Source organism: Oncorhynchus gorbuscha, linkage group LG11 (assembly GCF_021184085.1).
Source record: "Oncorhynchus gorbuscha isolate QuinsamMale2020 ecotype Even-year linkage group LG11, OgorEven_v1.0, whole genome shotgun sequence".
NCBI lineage: Eukaryota > Metazoa > Chordata > Actinopteri > Salmoniformes > Salmonidae > Oncorhynchus > Oncorhynchus gorbuscha.
In genome coordinates this window covers 74,230,243-74,255,785 of record NC_060183.1, presented here as the reverse complement: position 1 = coordinate 74,255,785, position 25,543 = coordinate 74,230,243, and the positions used below count along the sequence as shown (strand labels likewise).

The following is a 25,543-nucleotide window of genomic DNA, read 5'->3' as shown; positions in this document are numbered from 1 at the left end:
TACATCAAAAGGGGGCAACTGTACAAGAATGGAAGGACAAACAAACAAACTAAAGACTGTAGTTAAAGGGATGTTGAATCCCAACAGCAGCTCTCCATGCATACAAGGATAAAGAGAAGGTAAGAGCACCATCCTCATCCATAAGTAAAGGTAGTCACAGTCAAAAGGAAGGCAGCTTGATTCTCCATATCAGAAACACTCCTAGTCCTACCAGCTTCTAGTAGGCACCAAACAGGAAAACAACAGTCCAAAACGAGGAGGTACTACGTGAATTTGTCTAATAAGAAACGCTCATTTCCGTTTTCCATTACAAAACGTTTTGCTACCGTGTGTCCGAATGAACACGACCCAGGTAAAGTTGGTTTATTTGCCAACCACACAAATCCCTGATTAGTTTCTCTGTACCGAAACCAATATTCAGACAGGTCCCCACAAGGAACAATGTTGTGGGGACAATTTCAATCAACCATGTTTTGTGCGGGCAATTCCAAATAAGTATTTAGAAGTGGTCTTTAAGATTTGTTTAGATTAGGGGTGCCATTGTTAGATGTACCCATAAAGCATCTCAGTTCTAAGCACATTTCTTATATGTTATAATCCTACATTGTGGGGACTTTGAGAATCAAAATCAGAGTGCTGGGTTACAGCAGTAAGAACATAGAAAGACCTTCAGACTGAGGTAAGTACGGTGTGTGTGTGTGTGTGTGTGTGTGTGTGTGTGTGTGTGTGTGTGTGTGTGTGTGTGTGTGTGTGTGTGTGTGTGTGTGTGTGTGTGTGTGTGTGTGTGTGTGTGTGTGTGTGTGTGTGTGTGTGTGTGTGTGTGTGTGTGTGTGTGTGTGTGTGTGTGTGTAGAAGTGCATTTGGTACAATATACTGTAGAAGTGCATCTGGTACACTATACTGATATAAACTCTTATGTAGTGACGAATGAGCCAATATTCAAATAGACCGATAATATCTCAATATGAAAACTTAATCCATATGTTACAGCTATCAATTCATAAACCAAACAGTGTGATGCTGGAAAATAGCTCGATATGTTGTAGCTACTTGTGTTGTGTATTCAAATGGGGACTGTAAATAGTATCATTGCAATTCCATCAAGCAACGAGTCAGATATCAATATACATTATATCTCATTTCCGCATACGACACTTTATTGTTACAAAATATCGAAGTTGTAACCAACTATTACTGGTGTGTACTGCAAGCAATGACTGAGTCTAAAAGATAATGACCATGATATCTTTATATTAACTTTATCAATGTAATTCTAATTCTCATCAATGCTATTTCTATTTCATCGATCAGTCCTCACTGTGTGCAGAGTGAATTGTAAAGTAGAATTGCTTTCATTGCCATGTTGTAAGCAAACGCGGTTTGTCAGTGGGTCACCCATCCTTCAACCAAATATTTCAAGAAATATGCCACCTAGATCAGACATCTATCCGATCAGGGATTCCTCAGTGTGATAAAATATATAAGGCACGCTAGAGTCTTCCGGATAACCTTGCTACAGTACTTTGTATCTGCATTTTACACTCTCCAATGTTTTTTCCAAATACATTTTCAGTTTCACAGTCCTTTTCCATTGTCTTTTTTATTTTTGTATATATTTTTAAAAAATCTCTACCTAGAAACAGAGTGGTCGGGGTGGTGGAGTGAGAATCTACATCTCGGTAGTATCAGTCAGCCAACGTGGAAAGGAAACAAAGATGAAAACAGAAAAAGTATCTTCAGCTCTTGATGAAATCAAACCGACCGCTCTGTAAGGCTTTAGTTGCTACTCATACAAAGACTAGAAATAGACGGGGCAGTAATCTGAGGTCCACAGGGAATATCATGTATTTAAGTGTCTCTCTCTTCAGTCTCTTAGTCTTTGAGTGACCTGGTGTGGTGTTGGATGGGTTTAGGGAGGGGTGGGGTGGTGTGGGATCGGTGACCTCAGAAGAGGTTGGTAAGTGTGGTCTGGGATGGGGTAGGTAATATCAGAAAAGGCTGGTAAGGGTGGTGTGTGATGGGGTGCGGTCGGTGACATCAGAATAGGCTGGTAAGGGTGGTCTGCGATGGGATGGGGTGGTGTTGGTAACATCAGAAGAGGCTGGTAAGGGTGGTCTGGGAAGGACTCATACTCATGGAGTCGTGGGGGTCCATGCCCCCCGGCACGGCGGTCAGTAGAGGGTTAACCGACGGAATAGAGGGGCTTGTCAGGTCCGTGAGGGTGGTGTGGGTGCTGGAAGGACTCATTGAGGCGTTGGAGAGCTCGGAGTGGGGGCCCGAAGGCGACCCCCCTGGTAGAGTGGACCCATCCGACACCTTGTCCATCCCTGTGCTCTCCTGACGTAGTAGGTTCCGTCTAAACTTGGCCCTGGCGTTTTGGAACCAAACCTTCAAAGAACCAAAAACATATTTAAATGTTTGCCCATTCGAAAAGTGTTAGTGTGGTGAACAGAAGCTGCAGGGCTGCGGGGAGGGTGGGGGGGGGGACAGAGAGAGCGGGGGGGAGACAGAGAGAGCGGGGGAGACAGAGAGAGCGGGGGGGAGTGTTTCAAATCAAAACGACAAACATGAAAAATGGAATTCATCAAAGCCAAACGTTGGCTTTGTTGTCCTCGTTTTGTTCATTATATCTGTGTTTTACAGCATGTCAGTTTTTTCTCATTTGCAGTTATTTATACTTCTGCAAATGGTCCGCTGTGTGTTTTTGAATTCCCCTATCGAATGCTCAACAGCTGGTACGATAACTCGCTGACACTTTTTCTTCTCACATAAAAAAAAAGATTTCAAAAAGCTTTGGGTCCTCTCTTGATAGGCTATGACTTATACCAAGAGATATCTCTACTGATTGTGTGAGGACTAAATGTTTTTACTCTTGTGTAATTGTGCTGATTATGTTGAATGGGATGGAAATAGCTTGGCCGGTTTGTTTGGGATAATCGTATTACTTGAGCAATTACATAAATCAAAAACTTCCCTGTTAGATGTGTTTTGCATTTTGCACCATTATCATTTTCTTTATTACAACAGTACAGATTCAGGGAGCACAATTTCTAATATTATGTTGTGTCAATATTTACTACTTCTACATGTAAAACAAGTACACATACAGTGGTGGAAAAAGTACTCAACAGTCATACTTGAGTAAAAGTAAAGATACCTTAACAGAAATTGACAAGTAAAAGTAAAGTAACCCGGTAAAATACTGCTTGAGTAAATGTCTAAAAGTATTTGGTTTTAAATGTGCTTAAGTACTGTGGTGGAAAAAGTACTCAACAGTCATACTTGAGTAAAAGTAAAAAGTTAAGTAAATGCTTTACATCAAATTCCTTATATTAAGCGAACCAGATGGCACAATTTAGTATTTTATTTATTTATTTACTGACATCTAGGGGCACACCAACACTCAGACATCACTTACAAACACGGTATTTGTGTTTAGTGTGTCCGCCAGAGGCATTAGGGATGACAACACGTTATATTGATAGGTGCAGGAATTGGACCATGTTGGTGTCCTGCCTGAGCATTCGAAATGTAACAAGCACTTTTGGGTGTCAGGGAAAATGTATGAAGTAAAAATTATATATTTTCATTAGGAATGTAGTGGAGTAAAAGTAAAAGTTTCCCAAAATATAAACAGTACAGTACAATACCCCACAAAACTACTTAAGTAGTACTTTAAAGTATTTTTTTACCATCAAATGTGGCCCAGGTTGTTATCAACATTATCATGTGGTTCATTACCACATTATCACAGCACATATAGTATTATCTTACCACTGAACACCACTAAACAATGATTATGTAGTAGCATAATAGCAGTATCATGATGTAAGTCAACATCAGCCCATCTCACAGTTAATACATTATCATACTCCTAAATACTACATTTCCACAAAGGTAAACATTACAGCATTACCAGATCAATACAACCACACAGCTAGCCTTGCAACAGCAACTGGCAACAGCAATGTAGATTGCTGCCTTGCCCCAAAGGTTAACACATTATCACCGGGATAAAATGATGCACTATCCCACTGCTAAACTGAGCCTCCCTTTTGATAAAACGATCTGACAAATGCAGTAGCTTGGGCTCAGAGATACTGTATGTACATGTTGAATTTAATTCTGTGGGATTGGGACTGTGGTGCACTAAACCGAAGCATGCAGATATCCCGAACAAATAGGAATGATGTACAGTATTCGTGACTGGTTAAATGCAATGCAGCTCACGCTTATCTAATGAGCATCAAGGCAGTTTACACTTATCCAATGAGCATCAATGCCCGTATTCGTCTCATAGTAGAAGTGCTGCTCTAGGTTCTGGACCCCCTGTCCTTATCATCTTTATTATTAATATTATATCAAACTGATCCTAGATCAGCACTCATAGTCTGAGACACTTTTTCAATATGGGCCCAGCAGTGGACTATATACAATAACATACATGTGTGTAAATAATGATCCTTTATAAAAATGAATCCTCTTTCTCACCTGCAGCACCCGTTTGGTGAGACCTGTCTTCTGGGCCAGCTGTTTCAGGTCCTTGGCATCCGGATTGTGGTTGATGGCAAAGTAGGACTTCATGGTCCTCAGTTGGTGGTGTTTGAAGGAGGTGCGCATGCGCTTGGACTTGGAGCTGGAGGAGTAGTGGGAGTCTCGGTCCAGGTGGTCTCCATCGTTCTCATTACAACTTAACGCTGAAGGGGGCGGGACAACACACACAGTTTAGTTTATGGTTACGATATGATATGATACAATAAAATATGATTCAATACGATACAATAAGATATGTACGATACTTTGTTGACCATTTTCAATCTCCCGTGGGAAGATTCTCGGGTCGAGATTCGCCGGGACTCTAAATTTATCTCAAGCATAGATACAGTAATGTATCACGCAGCCGACCAAATTATTTGAGATTTTACTTCTGTGTTAACTGAGATTACATTTATTGTTAGATTCATTGGGATTACATAATCAGAGTTTTCCAATGTGTTGTTGTTGTTGCTGTTGTTGTTTTTGTGAATGCTACGGCAGACAGACCGTGTGTCCTATTTGTTGACAGGAAAGCTCATTACTCCTTAATAACCACAACTCTGAGAGAAAATTAAACAAATAATAAATCATATAAATAAATCATATGTTGACATGAAAAACGCACGAGATTGACTGGGTAGCAACACATATCTTTAGTGTTCTCATCACTGTATAAGTAGTACAGTGTAAAAAAAGTATTGCAATTGATCATTATTAGACTGAGTTTACAGCATGTTCACTTTTTGCTTCTGTAAGTACAGTGTAACAATACACAAATTGTTGTATATACTGGAAAAATCACTGTAAAGTGTTACTAATCACTCATTAAAAAATGGGGACAACAAATCCATTTGTCAAAGGTGTCAATAGATAATACAACGGGAAATGTTTAGTGCATATTAAGGACTTTTTCCAAAAGCACACCTTAAGGCGTAACACAGAGTTATGGCTGCTGCCATGCATTTTTACAGTGAAGGAACAGTGTGATGCAGTGCTGCCATGCATTTTCACAGTGAAGGAACAGTGTGATGCAGTGCTGCCATGCATTTTCACAGTGAAGAAACAGTGTGATGCAGTGCTGCCATGCATGTTCACAGTGAAGGAACAGTGTGATGCAGTGCGGCCAGGGTTTGATAGACTTATTTTTCACAGTGAAGGAACAGTGTGATGCAGTGAGGCCAGGGTTTGATAGACTTATTTTTCACAGTGAAGGAACAGTGTGATGCAGTGAGGCCAGGGTTTGATAGACTTATTTTTCACTGTGAATGGACAGTGTGATGCAGTGCAGCCAAGGTTTGATAGACTTATTTTTCACTGTGAATGGACAGTGTGATGCAGTGCAGCCAAGGTTTGATAGACTTATTTTTCACTGTGAATGGTCAGTGTGATGCAGTGCAGCCAAGGTTTGATAGACTTATTTTTCACTGTTAATGGTCAGTGTGATGCAGTGCAGCCAAGGTTTGATAGACTTATTTTTCACTGTGAATGGACAGTGTGATGCAGTGCAACCAAGGTTTGATAGACTTATTTTTCACTGTGAATGGTCAGTGTGATGCAGTGCAGCCAAGGTTTGATAGACTTGTTTTTCACTGTGAATGGTCAGTGTGATGCAGTGCAGCCAAGGTTTGATAGACTTATTTTTCACTGTGAATGGACAGTGTGATGCAGTGCAACCAAGGTTTGATAGACTTATTTTTCACTGTGAATGGTCAGTGTGATGCAGTGCAGCCAAGGTTTGATAGACTTATTTTTCACTGTGAATGGTCAGTGTGATGCAGTGCAACCAAGGTTTGATAGACTTATTTTTCACTGTGAATGGTCAGTGTGATGCAGTGCAGCCAAGGTTTGATAGACTTATTTTTCACTGTGAATGGTCAGTGTGATGCAGTGCAACCAAGGTTTGATAGAATCTGGACCTCTTGATGATTGTGAAGGGTGTCAATAAACGCCCTCAGGTGGCAGCAAACCCCAAAACAGAAAGAAAGAACGAAAGAATGAAAGAAAGACAGAAAGAAAGTAAATAAGAAAGAAAAAGGGAAAGAAAGAAAAAGGCCTTATTCTATATTGTATAACACTGCAGGCTAGAATTTGATTAGATTTGAGATGTAGGGTCAAAGAAGTGGGTCAGAGAAAAAGAAGATAGGTCTAGGCCTATGTCCGTTTGTTTTAGAATGAAAACCTGTATTTCATTCAAATGTAATTATACTTTATTTTATATATCGTTTATTTATGTATTTATATATCAGATTTGGAGGAAATTGTGCAAATAATAGTACTCATTTATATATCAATTTTATACCATAATCCTGACAGAATTATTTTTATTTGTTTATAAAATAGGTCTTTTAAATAATGTATAAATATTATGTAATTACATTTTCATGCTCATGGTTCGTGAAGCACACTCAGAACTATACAAAATATTATGCAAATAAAAATCCAAAATCTCTTTCCCAAAACAGAATGCCAGAGAATGGACCCAATGTATTAACTATTAGCGCTAACATTCATGTCTAACTCAAGTGCTTACTGCGGCTTTCGACTTTTCGCCTTTCTTATTCAAATCACCTTATGCCGCCGCATTATAAAGCTAGACAAATTTAGATTGTAGATCGTATCCTTTTCTCGAAAAACAGATATACGTTCATTGGGGAGGACGGGCTCGTGATAATGGCTGGAGCGGAATTGGTGGAATGATGGTGTCATTCCTTTCCATTTGCTCCGTTCCAGCCATTATGATGAGCAGCCCCTCGGCAGCCTCCTGTGATATACATATCTAGGCCTATCCTTATTAGGCCAATCCATATTGTCCTGATCCTACACATGTAACTAAATTTGTGAATGATGAGTAGACATACTGAATAGCAAGTATCGCTTTTCAAAATGTCAGTCGTGTGTTTTTTCCCAAAAAAGTATGACAGAACAAGAGCTCCGTGGTGGTGCGCAAGTCGGTTCTTTATTTATGAAGGGGTAACATATTACTGGATGTGGGAGACTTGCTCTCCAGCCTCACTGGGGAAGTTTAAATCAGGATTCTACACAGGTGCTCCCATGTTCTACAAGCAATCCGACATTGATTTACCGACCCCAAAACCCAACAAACAGCGAGACTCAACAAGTGAACATGGGTCTGGGAATTTGGTCGTGTCCCCCCCCCCTCATCTTTTTTGAAGTCCTACTCCCCATCTGAGCTATTTTCCACTTGTCTGCTTCTATTGTCGTCTAAAAATCTTTCACATCGAACCACTCTTTTTTTAACGAGGTTTGAGAGAGGTTCCAAGTTTTGAGAGGTTTTAGGAGACTAAATCGACCGTTTATGAGAAAATGTTTTCAATAATAATCCAATGGAGTGTTTCAAGACATTATTTCATTATTCACACGTCACTCTGTAGCATATTGAAATGGAACATACAGAATATTAGTGTAGGACATGCAGAATTGAGTAGGCCTTCAGAAGCAGTTTCTCTTTGAATGCATTAACGCCGTTTAGTTAGTGGGCTATGCGAGTTCATCTCGTAGTTTTTCTTTATTATAGATAGTTTATCTGAATCTATTAGATTGGAAGTGGATGCATCAGTAGGCCCAAGGGCGCTCCCATTCCACAAATCAACAGAGGATTCCAATGAACTTCAACATTTTCCCTCACATCTTTGACCAAATAATAAATCTTGTTAGAATAATGCTGTCTAATAAAGGTGAGTTATTCAATAAATCAACATAGATATCCGTCAGATTAAAAATACGGCAGGCTTAGTCTCTGCGTAAAAACATCCAGAGCACAACATTGTGTAATATTACGTACAATTTGATGGAATCATTTAGTTCATGCATAGGCCTGATTAACTGCTCATTGTTTTCCAACGTTTCAAAGTTTGTATAGACATTTGTATTTTCCAAAACGGTTCAGACAAAATATGATATTTCTCACTGAAAGTAGGTAACCCAGTCCATCGAAATAAGCGACAGATCTTTTTCAGAAGAGTGTATTTTCATCCAAATAGATAGTTCAAATGAGTACACTCTTTAGCTCTTAATTGTCTTTCATTCCAATAGAGATATCACACACACTATGAAATAGAGTAGTCATTTTTTCTTTCATTTCAACATTAGTCAACCGCATTACAACTGTGTGTTACTGCTTCGTGGCACTTTTGTTGATGACCATAATGCCATTCATGGGTAACCGGTATATACAAACTCGTCCTACCTGCGTTGTAAGCAGCCAGATCTGCTCCAGGCCCGGGACTTTTCCTTTTCCTCGGCCTTCCTTTCTGCCCCGTACCGACGCCGTTGTAATACTGCATCCCCAGCGAGTTTCCCGTGCCGCTCTCGCCAAGTCCTTTGCCCGAGGCTACATCCCCCGCGTGATTGAAATGCGCTTGATATTCCCCTTGTATGAGTGTCTCAAAGTGGAGCCGGCAGTACACAAGACTGTCCCGCATTCCGAAGTGATCTCCGGTCGTGAGCATTTTGTTGCAGCTTGTACAGGTGAAACAGTTCAAGTGGTAGACCAAATCCCTCGCCCGCATGACCATCTCCGACGCGGAGATCCCGAGATGGCACCGGGCGCACCTCTGGACGGAAAACCTCCTGCTTGGGAGAAGAGAGCGGATGACACAAACACGTACAGAATTTAGATTCACAACATGGTCAGCAAACTTTAGTTTGTGGACAATACGATGAAGAACATTGATGTAAAGTTGTTATTAAGCAATACAGGCATATTAATTAACATGCGTAAAAGGTGTCATGCCTTCAGGCCTTCATATTTGTTTGTGTATTCTTGACATTTTGCCACTTCAAATATGATATTTTGGTTTAGACTAGTAAAGCATCCAAAGCAAGCACAGGCCTGCCAGAATCGTAATAGTATAGGCTAATTTGTTGTAATTTGTATATAATAAATGGATAACAAGCTACCATGCTTTGGGAACATTAGCCTATACCATCACTAACTCTCTGAAAGGGGTTACAGGCTTGTCATTGGAGTAGCAGCAGCTGGTGCCTAAGTATGCTAGTTGTAGGCGTAATTGGATGTCGCTCTTGTTTTCATGCTTGCTTGGCCTGTTGTTGTTGTTGTTGTCATAGGCGTAGCCTTGTGTCTTGGTTACCTGTAGTAATCTTCTTTGCAATAGATGCTGCCGTCTTTACTGAAACAGGTAAGCTCGGACTCGAGGTTTAGTTTGCACTCGCAGCACTTGAGACAGCGCATGTGCCACTGTTTGTCCACCGCGAGCAAGTAGTAGCGGTCAGATATCTTTCCCCCGCATCCCGCGCACAAGGCCACACGGTCGCTGTTGATGGACGTCATACTCTGAACAGGGAATGGGAAATCAGTTTTATGTTTACAATAAGAACACATTATTGATATTATATCACCAATGGATGTCAAGGCCAATACCGTATAATAGTCAACATTTTACGCAGACATATTTAATATGTGTTCATATACTTTTTAGGGATACAGCCATGAAAGCAATATATAAAATGATGACACTAGATATACCCTAAATGTGGGATGATGTAACACGTAGGCCTAACACGTCGGCCTAAAAGGTAGGCCTAACACGTAATCCTAGCCCGGAATATTTGAATGCAGCAGAAACTATATTTTTTTGTTCATATATTATAAAATAAATATGTATATGTAATTTCGCATCCTTATCAACATTTCTTTCACATGAAACACTCAATATTATCACAAATTAATGAATCGTGGGACCTATTGCAAAACATATTCGATTGGGCATAATAAACAAATAAAAAAATAATAAAATATCAAACATTATAATTGTGTTTAGAGCAATGGAAGATTTTACATATTTTGGACAATTCTTATAATATCCCACCTACATAGGCTATCAAAGTGCTCAAGATGATTATCTGTTAGATTGAATTATTGGGTTGTGAATGAACATGCATGGCCTTAAAATGGGCAGACATAGGACCATGTTTAGTGTAAAAATTTGACCATAATTCTAAGTGGGCCTATGTACATGCAGCTGAAAGAAACTTCGTGAATCAAACGACAAAGTTATTGTAGGCTAACATGTTTTTCCAGAGGTATACGAAACACTAACCAATAAATCCTGAATAATATACTTTACGCACACAGGGTTTGCAAATGTGAACGGCTAACGGCTAAGTGCTGCTTGCTATCTTATAAAGAATTATATTTTAATCGCAGTTCACTTTCTAAGCATATATTCCGTCGAAATGAAATATTTATGTGTGCTATCAAATGCCTGAACAGCACAGGTCCTTCTTTAAAATGACATTCACCCACCGTCTCAGTTTCCCCCATGTCTATAGCCGAACTGATGGCGGTAGATTCGCCCTTCACCCTCCGGTCCATCTCGTCGATGACCCCCTGCATCTCGCCTCCGGGGAGCCCGTGGAAGAGCATCGTGGAGACTGGAGGGCTACACTTGCAAGCGTCTCCCTCAGATCTGCAGGCCAAAACTTCCATGAGACGCAAATTTAGCCCATTATGCATTTAAAGTGAATGGCTCCAATCTATTGTTTTAGAAAGTCAAAAAATCCAAGCCAAGAATGATGGTAGGCTACAAAAAAATAGAAAGATATTGAGAAAACATTGTCGTTTACAACACTGTGCTTTGTAATTGCAGGGATTATTCGAGTAAATATTCAGTTTTCAATATAGGCTATAGTTTACACCATCTTTGAACACGTTATGAAAATCATATAAAATATCCTACTATTTACAAACAATAGCTCAGAAGTGTTATAGAAACATACCAGCAAACCCCAATGTAAACTCTGGATCCAGTAACAGCGCTCAACTTGCAGATTTCAAGATGCACAAAAATGCACCAATTTCAGTCTGTCATCGAATTAAAGTGATCAAGGACTACTGAAACGTTCAACTTGCATTACGACCAAAATGGACAAGGCAAAAATTATTCCAAGAGACAATACAGAAAGAAAAAACAACTAAAAACACGGTAGAATTGTAGTGGTGAGTATCCTGGCCTCCACTCTTGAGTTCACAACAGCGAATTTCAATACTGCTTGTGGATGCTGGCGCAAAACATTTCAAAACCGACGAATATCGATCGAATATAACAGAAAAACAAACGCAAGGAAGGAATGCGTAAAAACGTACAATTGTTCGTGTCCAGCACGGGTTATTACAAAACAGACGTTCTTTTCTTACAGGTATCCAGCTCTTCGCAAAGCGATCACTGAGCTCTATGTGTGTGTGCAATTTAGGAGGAGGAGTTGACTATTGGTTCGATGAGTACAAATCTCTTATCAAGACTCTCCGCACCGGCCTCACAGCCTCGTTTCGCTTCCCACCTTCTCCGTACCTATAGCTACACTCCGCGCCTTTTCTACGGGGACTTGTACGTCACGCAGCTATTTCACTCGTTCATTGGTTTGCAAACGTCACCAAAATTATCCTTATTTCAATATTGCTCGAGTTTTAAATGTAAAAGCCCAAATGAAGACCGTTATGTCTTCTTGTGTTGTTCAGCGTTATTGTTTCCTTGTGGTCTTCGATGTCACTGAGATGATTATGAAGTTTTATTCATTTCTATAAAAGACAAAAGGATTTTTATAATATTTTGACTTTTCATGTAATTTAATCTCAGGACAGTTAGTGTTTACATAACAACGCATAAACATGAGCAAACACGAAGAACCTATTCAAAACGTATTTGCGCGTAAAAAGTTATGGTAAGGTCTCCAGTTTTTGGAAATTGTGTGATGTCAGAACCATGGTATGCACGTTACAGTAGAAACCTTATTTCTTTAGGTAATTATTTCTTTAGGTATGGACTGTACACTGCAATTCAGCTCTTAGCTGACAATTATGTGTACACCATTCAATAAACTAAACTAGAACTAAACGAAAATATAAGAAATATTAGTCATTTATAGATGCTGGAATTCAATCACACTCCCATTTGTGTCATTGCCAAACTACACTAGGGCTATGTGAGGAATCTACCTAGTCTGGGAATAGACTTAGCTCATGCATTAATTATATTTCACTGAAACGAATAGCATACTGTTTACAATCCTATTGATTGAATTTGAAAACAGAATACTCGGATTTGGCTATATATAACGAACATTATTATGCTTTCTGAGTTTATCACATTGGACGGTGAATGGGAACGCACTATGGCATGGTTGGCACAGTGCCGTGTGTGTGTGTGTGTGTGTGTGTGTGTGTGTGTGTGTGTGTGTGTGTGTGTGTGTGTGTGTGTGTGTGTGTGTGTGTGTGTGTGTGTGTGTGTGTGTGTGTGTGTGTGTGTGTGTGTGTGTGTGTGTGTGTGTGTGTGTGTGTGTGTGTGTGTGTGTGTGTGTGTGTGTGTGTGTGTGTGTGTGTGTGTGTGTGTGTGTGTGTGTGTTAATATGCGTGCCCGCGGCGTGTGTGATATTAAGTAGGCTAATCTTTCGTCCATCTCAGAAAAGTTACAGAAAATCATTGTTTGTTTTTCCCTTGTTTTGTTATATAACTGTAATCACTATTAACATAATGACACCATTGTTGTTTTTATTAATTGTAATAATTTGTAGTTTAGCCTTGCCAACTGATTGTGTAAAAGAAGAATGAGAAAATCAGAAAATGAACTATTGGGCAAACTACACCCCAGACAGACGGTCAATGTCTGACTCCGCGGTGGAGTGCCATCCATCTCAACAAAGGGAAAGTGACAGGTGAACAAATCACAGGTCCTTCTTTACCTTACTGCACCTCTTAGCGACGTCATCCTTTCGCTGCAGCCGCTGACTCCTGGACCATCTGTTCGTAACCCCAACAGGCACATTGGACAACACAATGCCCGGACCAGCTCCGTCGCAACAGCCGTGACTTAAACTCCAACAAAGAAGAACAACGCCTTCGGCCGCAGGGGACCCGGGCTCTCGGTCGCCCCCGACATCATACCACCAGCGCCGGGGCTGCAGCAGAATAGCTTGTGATTAATCCATGTAATTAACAGCCATTGAGCGTGTCCTTACACTGATTTTACCTCCATATTTCTTCATCTGGCTGTGGCTATATTGGCTAACTTTCTGGGACTCATTGATGGGTGGCCAGATGAGGCATCCGAAAAAAATATATATATTTTGTATTTTTTTTGAGGGGAACATTGGTTGTTTTAATTTAGCCACATAAAGCAATACGAATGTGCTTATTCTTTGGTTATGCCATACCCTTGACATAGATATTTACGCATTTTATCTACCTGGAAAACACATTTTTTCTTAACTATAAAAATAACAAAATCTGACAAATATCAATAGGCTATACTAATAATAATAATTCATTCTGTGTTATTTGAATACCTACGTATAGTTATTTTTCTTAGGGTAGTAGGCTATTATTTAAATAGGTAAATCAGTTGCTATGTACATAAACATTTCCTATAGGCCGATTACACGTTCATATCACCAACAATCCTCAATAAAGACAGCATGGATGTAAAGAGTGCTATCACTCAACCAAAAAGTGTTACTTTGCTTGTTATGTGAGGATTAGTTTCGTTTAGTCACGCGAAGCTGGGAGCCTATACTGTCGACACACAAATGCTCGCGTGCCAAATGAGACGTGTATTCCATCGTTTGCGATTCGTAACGCATCCCGTCTGCCTTGGATAGCTTGTTCTTCTGAAACACACCGGGAGAAAACGTCTTATTCTCAGGGGTCCCGGTGCTGTATACATGGCCATAATTGATGACACAATATTATTATTCTGCCTAGAATGCTGCTGGACACAGCGTAGTGCCATTCAAACATATGCAGCGTCCCATAAAACAAATACATACAATATTAGGCGTTTCACTTTATACAATAGCGACCTCAGTCAACATACAATGAATGTCTCGTCAAGATAATCGTTTTACTAACTAATCAGAGATAATATACATAATAGTTCTACTAATCAGACATTATGTTATGGACATTTACTTAATGAAACATAGGCTTTCAAATAACCTATAGTTTTCCTATAGACATTAAATCAGTGAATACAGTTTATGCATTTCCATGTCATATTTTTACATGGGGTTATGCTACAACCACAATGCATTATTTTCTTACAGTTTTGTGGTAAATAAATGAACAGTAACAAAAAGCAGTGCATATTTTGCTATAGGCCTACTTCATAATTCTCCAATTAATAGATTATTTTGAGGATACCCATCCTCACCAGCATAATGTATCTTGCCTTAGGTTCATTTAAAGGGACCTTTCAAAAAATGTAAACTTTATATAAATCATCTCCAGCACCACCCCAACATCAACATATGTGAAAATTGGCGTTTCTATGTTTTGTTGTAAAAAAAGTAGAGGAATATAAGTGTTTCACATGACATAATCGGTGTGCATCATGTGATTTTAACCAATTGTGAATAGGCATTGCCTACTAATCGTCTACTAATTGGTTGATGATGTCACTGGAAACACATCTTTTTACTACATATTTGTTTTATACCATTTTCACATATGTTGATGTTGGGGTGGTGATGGAGATGAATATGAAATTGATAATTGTTGAAATTTCCCTTTAATACCACATCAAATATTATGTTTTATCAAACAGCTGGGGAAAAAACACGCAGGAGACATTTTCCCCTGTGTCATCCCTGCACAATGACTCCATTAGGCTATCAACATTCAAGTATTTAAGGATGTACAGTATCGTATCTGTAGGCTTTGTCAGTTAAGTTCATCACGTTGTGGATGTTTCTTCCATTCAGAGAAACTCACAAACATCACCTGGTTCTCTCATTGAATAAGAATGTCTGCCCAGTATATCCTTGAGTTTGAGCGAGCCTCGTTAGTATATTTTTTTTGGCCCGCGTGATGCTTCGGTCCTTATTTATCAGTGCGTGCGCTTCAAACAGCTCTTAATGAGATCTGTGATATCGTGGGGAAGTGGGGTATTAACTTCATGACTACTTAGAGTGAACATCTACCTTGAGAATATTTCCCGTGTATAAAAAAAATGGCGGGACAAGGCAAGACGAGGATTTGCTAAATCACTGAGTAAAATTGAGCTGAACTATTTATTTGTTCTTCAAAATTAATAAGACACATTTAATTGATTGGCCTATTCAAATATGGTCGGGGTCAGTGTCAAACGAGAGAATGGGCCTGTGACGTGAGAAAGGAGTGAATTCAGTGGTAGGTTGCATGTGTTTCTGATTCAGTGTTGGAGGCTTCAAGGATAACATTTAAGCATGTCCAACACTTTCACATTGACAGGCTTGGAGTCTTTGCGCTTGCCAAAGGCGCGAGCGCATGCTGCCAAGACTGGCGAAGCATATGGCACATTTTCGCTCATACATTCAAACGATATGTTATTGTGTATCACTTAGGCCTACTTAACCTCCCGAAGCGAAGAGCCTGAGCAAATAATGGATTGGAGAAGGATTGTGGAAAAGAAATAAAGTCCTTCGGATCTTTTGAGTGAGAAACAATGATGTTTGCAGCTTTTATCCAAACATCCAACACCACACACTATTTGGGTTTTGATGTAGTTATTAAGGTTTGGAGCTCATCGTGAAAACAAACACAAGAATATCCCAATGACTCGGAAAATAATAAATATTTTGCCCTTTTAGGTGCTGTGTCTTGAGATTTCCCAATCGAGCCTATCATTTCCCTCTTCATTGAATACTTCAACCAGTCACTTCTGATTTATGTAATTAGTGCTTGTTTGTGCGCGCGCGCCCCTGAGCGTGTGTGTGGGTCTGTAGCGCCACCCGCTGAACATGCGCCAGCGACTCTATTTCTCACTCAGGAGTGATATGGCGTATTAGAAAAAGCTGGTTTCTGCAGGTTGCCAAATAGCACAGCATGGATTATCTAATTTATTGGACATCTTTCAAAACATAATGCATGTTTGTTTACACGATTGAATGTTTATTTCATCCTACTCTACATGTTAATTTCAAAACATGAAACCTGTATATCGGCCTTTGAGTGTGAGAGATGTTAAAAGTGTCCTTTTATTAGTTAGCTCTATAATTTAAAATATGGGGAGATAATCGTACATATGGGATAATGTCATTTATTTGTTCTTAGCATAGAAGTTCACTTTGGAAATAAGTTGTAAAACAACAAACGAAAACGAACGAGTGAACTTAAATAACATTTCTAATCCTCTCCACTTGTTTGAGGTAAAGGGGATCCGAATATCACTTGCTGAGTAATAATTAACTCGATGTTGGGTCAACAATGTGTAATTTAGAATAGCCTATTACAACAGCTTATGACGGTTTAACAAACAACATTATAAGAAGACCAGTGAAATCAATGAACCTGCAACAATGAGATAGCAACAGTTGAAAAGAAACCGTTACAAAAGGTCTAAATGATTTTACATTGAATACCACAACTCAAATACCTCGGGATTTCGACGTGTATCAAGGTGTACTATGGTAGGATTTAGTTACACATACAGCCTATCTGTAATCTATTCAATTAAAACAACGTGGAGGCGCAGAAAAGCCCCCCTCGTAGCACAAACACGAAAGAGCCTTGGTACGTCCTAAATCCGTATGCAAATAAAAACTCATGTAATACCCTTAATTGAATAAATGCATATTTATCATTTACGTCTTCTGTCTGGAATAATGTTAGCTCATGCATTAAACATAAAGTTACCCACGTCTGCGCGCGTGGATAAAATATGATATTGTGAGGATTTGTTGAACAGAGTTTAGTGGTATCTTGTATTCTCACTCTCCAACATGTGCTCTTATCTTCTTTAAAGGTCCAATGCAGTCAACACGTGATTTCCTGTGTTTTATATATATTTCCACACTATGAGGTTGGAATAATACTGTGAAATTGTGGAAATTATGATAATGGTTTTTAGTGTGATGGCTGTTTGAAAAGACCACCTGAAAGGTCAGCCTGTTTTGGTGGGATGGAGTTTTCCCCTGCCTGGTGACACACCAGGCCGTTAATTAGTTAATAGACCAATAGAAAAAAAGAGTTCCAAACCTCTCTGCCAATAACAGGTCATTTTCAGTTTCCCACTCCCCACTCAGACAACTCCCAGACAGTCAGCAAATTTCTTGCTTGAGAAATTGCTCTTTGCTAAGAAGCTGACCAGAAAACAATCACAGAAAAGTACTTAATTCTTACCCAGAAATGATTTGATATTGAGATCAAAATGGCTACATAGGAGCTTTAAATAAATTCCCACCTGTGGATAAAGCAGATTACCTCCGTCTCCCTGTGCACAGGTCAGCCCACTACCAGCACTAGCAGCAGCACCAGCAGCAGAAGCAGCACCACCAGCACCACCAGCACTACCACCATCAATAACACCAGCACCAGCACCACCAATACCAACACCACCGCCACCAGCAACACCAGCACCAACACACTAATACTTTTGTCTCCTGTTTGTCAGTTTATTTGTTTTTGGTAAAAGTATAAAGATCTTTAAACACCGTTATTTATGTGTTCTATGTATTCATGTCGCTGGTAATCTTTTGTTTAATCTCTCAACGTCTGCGTTCAAAACGCTTTCTCTGGTCTCCTTTTGCCCTGGAAGTCTACATCCATTTGGATTCCCCTTCGCGCGTAATTTATGATGCACCTTGTCACCAAGGTTCCTGCATTTATGGGGCTCACTGGATTCAGGGACCATGATCAAATCGCGTGCGCGTTTCCACACATGATATCGTGCGCCTGGCACAGTGGCACAGTGGCACAGCTCCCCATTGCTCGCTTTCACATGTCAGTTTTACATTTCAAATAATAATACATTATTTATATTTCTTGATATGGAGAGTCTAATTAATAATAAGATACTCATAACATATGGAATAAAAAAAATGCAGCAATCCAATGTATTATCAACGCAGAGGGCAACCATCTTGCTATAAAGTAGCCTAGTTGGCATACAATTGGGAATCAACTCAACTGTTTTGGTTGTGGCCCTATGCATTGACTAGAAATCGTTATTCATATGTACGTTTTATTTGATTGAATAGAACACGTCAATATTGTATGCTCTCTATTCTTTAAATTCAAGTGCATCTATAATTTAAAAACTGCGCTATGATGTTGTTTCAACACTGCGCGTTTACTTGCGCGCAATGGGTTTGTTTACTTTGCGCGACTAGAATGAATTTAGTGATATATTGTTATTTTTCTGTTTTTGGGCTGGGACCCCAACTTTACTCGCTAATAAGTTCAGGACTTTCCCTTTGCCTTCCCTTCCGATACACCGAACGAAAAAGCCCACTTCACATTTAAATCCCTCACCCTAATCCTCATTGTTCGTTTAAAATGAAGGGGAAATTGGATTTCTCTGTCTGCGTGTGTGTGTGTGTGTGTGTGTGTGTGTGTGTGTGTGTGTGTGTGTGTGTGTGTGTGTGTGTGTGTGTGTGTGTGTGTGTGTGTGTGTGTGTGTGTGTGTGTGTGTGTGTGTGTGTGTGTGTGTGTGTGTGTGTGTGTGTGTGTGTGTGTGTGTGAAAGAGAGAGAGAGAGGAAGCGAGAGAGAGAATTGAATTGAACTGAGAGCGAGAGAGTGTGAGAGGGAAAGACAGTGTGAGAGAGGGATGGAAAGAAAGAGAAGTAGAAAGAGAGGGGGGCATCTTGGGGGTGGTGGGTGGTGGATGGTTATGAACGCATGCACAATGCATTAAATGTATACACATATGTTTAATTGTTTAATGATAAGCTAAAAGCCAATTAAGTTTGATAAAATCATATTTCACGATGTTCTCCTGAGTTGCGCTGTATTATTATTCATTGTGTACATTAACGAGTGCACCAATAAACTGGCATTAGAAAGAAGGTCCTCTATCTCATCATATTAAATATGCATCTTCAAGTCCTATAACCAATTTATATTTCATTTCATATAGTCAGACAAGAACCACATACATTGTAAATAACAGAATATAAGGCCACTCAGGTGCTTTCGCAATAAGCCTGTATGTCACGAGAGTACCAAACCACAGCCGTGGAATATGGACGATGGACTAATGTGCATTTGAATGAGATGTTGACACCTAAAAACACCTGGATTTGAAAACACTGATGTGGTCCACAGCTAAACATGTACAGTAAGAAGTCGATTAGGCCTATCTGTTTGAAAATCTGTCCAACAGGAGAAAATGACCGTAAAGAGAGTTAGAGAGACTCTCCAAAGTATTGTCGTCGTGACTCGTGGTAATGTCCTTATAAGGGTGAGAGTACACAACACATAGCCTAATGGGGAGGGGGTTCTGAACACAGTGACCCAATTTCTCTTGACCGATGGGTTTTTAGACGTTTTTAATTGTGCATCTCAGGCCAACCGATATTTGGAACAATTTACTTACGAAAACACATTAAAGTTGTGTAAGAGCATATCAATATTTTATGTTCTTCCGTATCTTTCAGATGCTTATCTCTTAGTAATATAATCATTCATCTTATGCTAATGTTGACAATACCAGGCTCATTTGTACATTAGAATACAAAGAGAGAGAGAGAGAGAGAGAGAGAGAGAGAGAGAGAGAGAGAGAGAGAGAGAGAGAGAGAGAGAGAGAGAGAGCGAGCTAATAAAAGTAATTGAATGTGAACAATGAAATCGTTAAATCATCATCATGGTAAGTGTAACTAATGTGTTATGACTTGGAACACTTTAATGCAAATAATGACTTTGTCATTTTGATTAGGCTCATTAGTATTGCACAGCATTCTTAACGAAACGAGTAATTTGGGCATACACATTCGATGCAATCCATAGCATTAATTCAAGGGTAATCTAAAACGTCGTGGTTTTTTTGTATTACGAATTGACCTACAGTAGCCTATATCTTATTCATTTGTGCTTTTATTTCTTGTGATTTCTTAGTCAAATCACATTTGGTGTGTAGCCTATGCTATTTCTATCCTATCATTTTCCAACCAAGGACAACAACATCTCATATCCTTGTCAACACGATCCACATTTTTTAAAATTAAACTATGATTTATTTTTCTTGCGAAAATGAAATAGCACTTTTATCCTAATAACTTGAGAAGCACACTTGAATTGAGCGCAATATGCGCAAAAGTTAGTTGTACATTACTTTGAATTATATTTTCTGAAACAGAGGTTGCAAGGTCACCGACACGTGCAATTTCAAAAATAATTAGCATCATTCTACAGTTCTAGCCTAACTGTAGAACAACTAGGCGGCTGATTAGGCTATCAAAATAAATACCTGCAGTTTTTTAAAACTTTAGTATATAGTAGGATGCAGTATATATAACGCAGCTATCAAATATCATATTGTGGACATTTGCAATTGTTTCCATCCCAGTCTCACTGTAGCAGGAGAAAGTGTCGAGACTCGAACTGTAGTTCCCCACCACTAGCCACCAGTGTAATAGGAGTGAGTGGGAGCATAACGGAAACTCGAACTGCAGCATGTATGCTCTGGACTTGCTGGCAATGATAAAGGGATGACATTGCAGAATGAACCAACCGGCACATTTTGTCCCGTGCGTCAATGGACAGAGCATTCTTAGAATGTAGAGTTCATCATACTGAGAAAAACAGTATGTGTGAACAGAACAAAATTGGATAGTGCATTGTCAAGCACGTTTGTTTGGTAATCACTGTTTCATTCTACTGTGGCAAATTAAACGGCTCATTTCGTCTGCATCATGCGACTGAAACGTAGCCGAAGATTGGCTTTGTGGTACATGTAGTTCATAGGGAGGCAGCGAGAGGTTGCAGATACATACATGTTTTGCTCCTACGGGACTACAAGTCCCACGGTTCAATGTGCGTTGGTAGCGTGATCCGCTCGAGGAGACCATGGCGATACCCAGGACGTTCTGACGGGCTATCAGAAAAATAGCCCTCGAAAAACGGATCAACGCCCCATATAAACGACACTAGACTTGGACACTGTGAGACATAAAAATGGGGTCCCGTATCAAGTAAGAGCAGTTTCTTTTTTCCTTTCCCTTGTTTCCCAAATGCTAATAGGATACATTGTTTGCGCGAGTTAAGAGGGAGGGAGAGAGAGGCAGTGCAAGGCCCAGACTTGTTGCGACAGACTGAACGATTTGTTTACCGGAACATTCAGCATTTAGTGAACAATAGTAATATTTGCTCATCAATGAGAGTATGCCACACATACTGTATGCAGAGAACTCAACTATGGATATGCATACATCTCTGTTTTCTCAATATGCCCCGCTGTCTAGCTCTCGACAATGTATGGAAGGGAATGTAAACATTTGAGGCAGACAAGGTTGGTCTATTAATGTAACCTGGTTTACACCACATCCATGCCTACAGGGCATATGTTCTGTGGATGGAATGAGTTCAATGTATTGGAACATGCCCATTGCGGAATGAACCGATGTTTTGGCTTATTGATACAATGTTATACAGTCTAGCCTTTCCGCCCATCATTAAAATGGTGCCAGCTACAATTGCTACACTGTATTGATGGTCATGTATCACTGAAATGGACAAGGGTAACTTTACATTGTGCTTCCGGTACAATAGGCTACAGTAGCCTAGCCTATGTGTGGCAACTATGCAGGTGACCTGTAAAGTTAATTATATGGACTTTTCTGATGCAGTATGAATAGGCTACTCAATGACCAGTCCATTGACTTACAGTAGCCTAGGCCTGCACCAAACTCATCCAATGGCAGTATAACAATAACTGTCATGTTACAACAGATGCCCTTATTTCTGTCAATGATATCAGTGTCTTGTGTTAAAACCCAAAAGGCATGATCTTGTTTTTATTTCAGATAACCAAAGTTACTTTGCCTCTTATTAGAACACCATGTTACAGTGGTAGTTTTATGGCCTTTGTGAAGTATTATATTACTGAAAGTATACTTAATCTTAGGCTATTTTGCCCTATAGGCCTACTGTGCTATATTTTCCATCTAAATGGCAAGTGTCCAACAAAACACTTCCCTTACCCTTCTTCCTTCACGGTGGAAGATAGTTCCCTGTAAAAGTGACACCATTGTATCCTGTGTTAGTGTACCCACCCACTTTGCCCAGAGTGGGCTAAAATGCCCTTTGTTGATGAAATTTCAATTCCTGTTATAAAATACATTTTAGCAGGACAAATCTGATTCTTTGTGTTCTGAATTGATCAGTAAGGTCTTTCTCTAACGTATCATTAACATTATATATAAAAAAGTGGATTTTGTAACCTAATACATTCGATAATAAGCACAAGGTCTGTGGACAGAGCGGTGCAGCTTTCTCACCAAAACCTTTGAGGATTTGACATTTTTTGGTCATTGTCTTTCAAGTTGTTTCCATGGGTTGCAAATAGCAAAAGCGGCATGACACGAGCTGAATTAAATGTAAAATGCTTTGAAAATAAAAAGCTTGTGGTATGCTTTGACATTTCACAGAGATATGCACATTTTTGTGAGAAGTCTTTGAAAAATAACAGGAACTCCGCATTCATATGTCCAGCGTATACTAAAATATGAAAATTCTACATGTCACGTCTCAAAATCGATATCTATCTTACCACTATATTGTTTTACTTCTTCCGGATTGGAGAAGAAAGATAACGAATTCAATGGTGAGCCTGTCAGGTAGCTTTAATTCTCACCCAACATCCAGCCTAGCTGACGCCATGCTATTTTCCAGATTTGAGGTTTGGAACATTGATTTTCTTAGAGGACTATCTACACAATTAACATATTACATTACCCATTGGTCAAAATATGCATTTTTGATTGGACACCCTACCTATAGCCATATAATGTTACAACGTGAATGATAAGTATGCCTAACCTGTTTTCTATTTATTTGGGTTATGGCTACTGTTGGAAGGTGGGCGAGAAGGAAAGTAATAACCTGGGTTGCTCACGGTAATAGGTCTATAATGTCACTTCCTTACCGTTGTAGTATTTAGAGGATGTAAAAAAACAAACAATGCTGACTGATCATACAATATATGCAACCAGGCTGTGTACTCAGATTGAGGTTGTAGTTGTTACATTATTAAGCAGACATTTGATAAGATTTCAATTTGATACTTTTCACCCACACACAGACTGTAGCTGTTTTGAAATGTTATCAAATCGTATTGAAGGTCAGTTTTGTGTGGCGTCTGAACAACCATTTGTCACTGAAGAGCATTTAGGTCTGGTTGCTGTGGCTGACTAGAGGCTGACCTTTGCCCTCTATTTCAGGGACAACCCTGAGGCCACTTTCGAGGTGTACCTGGAGGTGACCCATCCTGGAACCACTGGCTCTGGTAAGTCCCCCCCCCCCCACCCCAATGTGTCAGAGGAAACACAGTTCAACTGACAACCGAAGTCAGCCTGCAGGTGCCCGGCCCTCCACAAGGAGTTGCTTGAGTGCGATGAGCCAAGTAAAGCCCCCCCGGCCAAACCCTCCCCCATCCCGGGCAATGCTGGGCCAATAGGTGCGCCGCCCTATGGGACTCCCGGGATAGATCCCCAGGATGTCGTGATGCTGCAACTCTGCGATGCAGTGCCTTAGACCGCTGCGCCACTCGCAAAGCCCAAAAACAATGACTTTTAACCCTTGCACATCCAACTGATGGGCGAAGCCCCTGTTGGATATTATGAATGCAGCATCTTCCTCGGTCAGGTTGAATGGGGTTGGTGGGTGTTTTTGTTGTTATCACACCTTCTATGGCTGCGCTGTAACGATCACAGTCGTATGCCATACATAACATGTTTATAAGGAATGCATAAGCATTTTACGAAGGCTTATGTCAACAACTGCTAGTTTGTGTGTCACTGTGCTCATGGATGTTGACGTTAAATTACTTTTAGTTTATGAAGGTGTTATAGGAATCCTTGTTGACTACTACACACATGTCTTTATAACATACACATACCCTAAACCTAACCCTATTAAACACACACACACACACACACACACACACACACACACACACACACACACACACACACACACACACACACACACACACACACACACACACACACACACACACACACACACACACACACACACACACACACAGTATGACATAGAATTATATAACTCATAAAGGCCCTGCTGGGCAAAGGTCAGATCTGAGTCCCATCCTCGGGAACCCTCTGTCAGGGGAGCCAGTTCGCCCACTGACCACAGTAATATGATGGATGGTCTTACAGTCGATTCTCCCTTTGGAATAGGGCAGCCTTTTAAAAAAGTGCTGTCAAGACAACATTGTGGGTGTGGTCTGTCTTTGACCCCATAGATTACACGTCAGCAAAAATGAGGTGATTCAAAGACCAAAAGTATCCTTGAGGACAGATATTTTTTTTCAGATGCTGCTCAAAGAGAAAGTGAACATGAGTTCAGAAGACTCTCTCTGCATAACTTCATCGTGTATCAGACAGTGGCGGGCACGTGGTGCAGGTGACATGGCTGAAGAAATTATTTGACACAGTTGTCAATTTCAGACTAGTCTATCAAATCAAATCAAATTTTATGTGTCACATGCTTCGTAAACAACAGGAGAGGACTAACAGTGAAATGCTTACTCACGGGCCCTTCCCAACAATGCAGAGAGAAAGAAAATAGAGAAATAATAGCAAAGTAAAACACTTCATTCTAATAGTACATACTGTGAGTAACGATAATTTGGCTATATACACAGGGTACCAGTACCGAGTCTATGTGCAGGGGTACGAGGTAATTAATGATGTATGTGTGTGTTTTTTGTGAGTGTATTGGATGTATAGTCTGTGTTTTTGTGAATGTAGTGGGTGTTCAAGTGTGTGCGTGACTGAGAGGTAGGTGTGTGTGTGTGAGTCTGTGAATGAGAGGGAGAGGTAGGTGTGTGTGTAACTTGAGAGGTAGGTGTCTGTGTGTGTGTGTGAGTGAGAGATGTGTGTGTGTGTGTCTGTGAATGAGAGAGAGAGGTAGGTGTGTGTGTAACTTGAGAGGTAGGTGTCTGTGTGTCTGTGTGTGTGTGTGTGTGTGTGTGTGTGTGTGTGTGTGTGTGTGTGTGTGTGTGTGTGTGTGTGTGTGTGTGTGTGTGTGTGTGT

The 25,543-nt window shown here is 40.0% G+C and overlaps 2 protein-coding genes across 9 annotated transcripts in view; one reads left to right on the top strand and one right to left on the bottom strand.

The window, feature by feature from the left end:
- Positions 1 to 767: 767 nt before the first annotated feature.
- Positions 768 to 13,378, bottom strand: LOC123989439 (LIM/homeobox protein Lhx2-like). Of its 4 annotated transcripts, none has more exons than XM_046290452.1 (6): positions 13,255 to 13,378; positions 10,823 to 10,985; positions 9,648 to 9,850; positions 8,744 to 9,126; positions 4,492 to 4,697; positions 768 to 2,388 (listed from the first exon to the last, which is right to left on the bottom strand). In XM_046290452.1, exons 1-6 carry the CDS (start codon positions 13,335 to 13,337, stop codon positions 2,092 to 2,094), a joined length of 1,335 nt encoding a protein of 444 aa, XP_046146408.1. In that variant the 5' UTR covers positions 13,338 to 13,378; the 3' UTR covers positions 768 to 2,091. The 4 variants fall into 4 exon arrangements, with proteins under 4 accessions (XP_046146408.1, XP_046146407.1, XP_046146410.1 ...); XM_046290451.1 differs by having other exon boundaries at positions 8,744 to 9,129; positions 13,255 to 13,377; XM_046290454.1 differs by lacking the exon at positions 13,255 to 13,378 and adding an exon at positions 11,296 to 11,862 and having other exon boundaries at positions 8,744 to 9,129; positions 10,823 to 10,998.
- Positions 13,379 to 21,321: 7,943 nt separating this feature from the next.
- Positions 21,322 to 25,543, top strand: part of dennd1a (DENN/MADD domain containing 1A) — a 188,504-nt gene continuing 184,282 nt past the window's right edge. For all 5 annotated transcript variants that reach the window (XM_046290448.1, XM_046290450.1, XM_046290447.1 and 2 more), the window contains exons 1-2: positions 21,322 to 21,457; positions 23,705 to 23,769. In XM_046290448.1, coding sequence (XP_046146404.1) covers positions 21,441 to 21,457; positions 23,705 to 23,769 — 82 coding nt within the window. In that variant the 5' untranslated portion in view covers positions 21,322 to 21,440. The remainder of the gene's footprint in view (positions 21,458 to 23,704; positions 23,770 to 25,543) is intronic.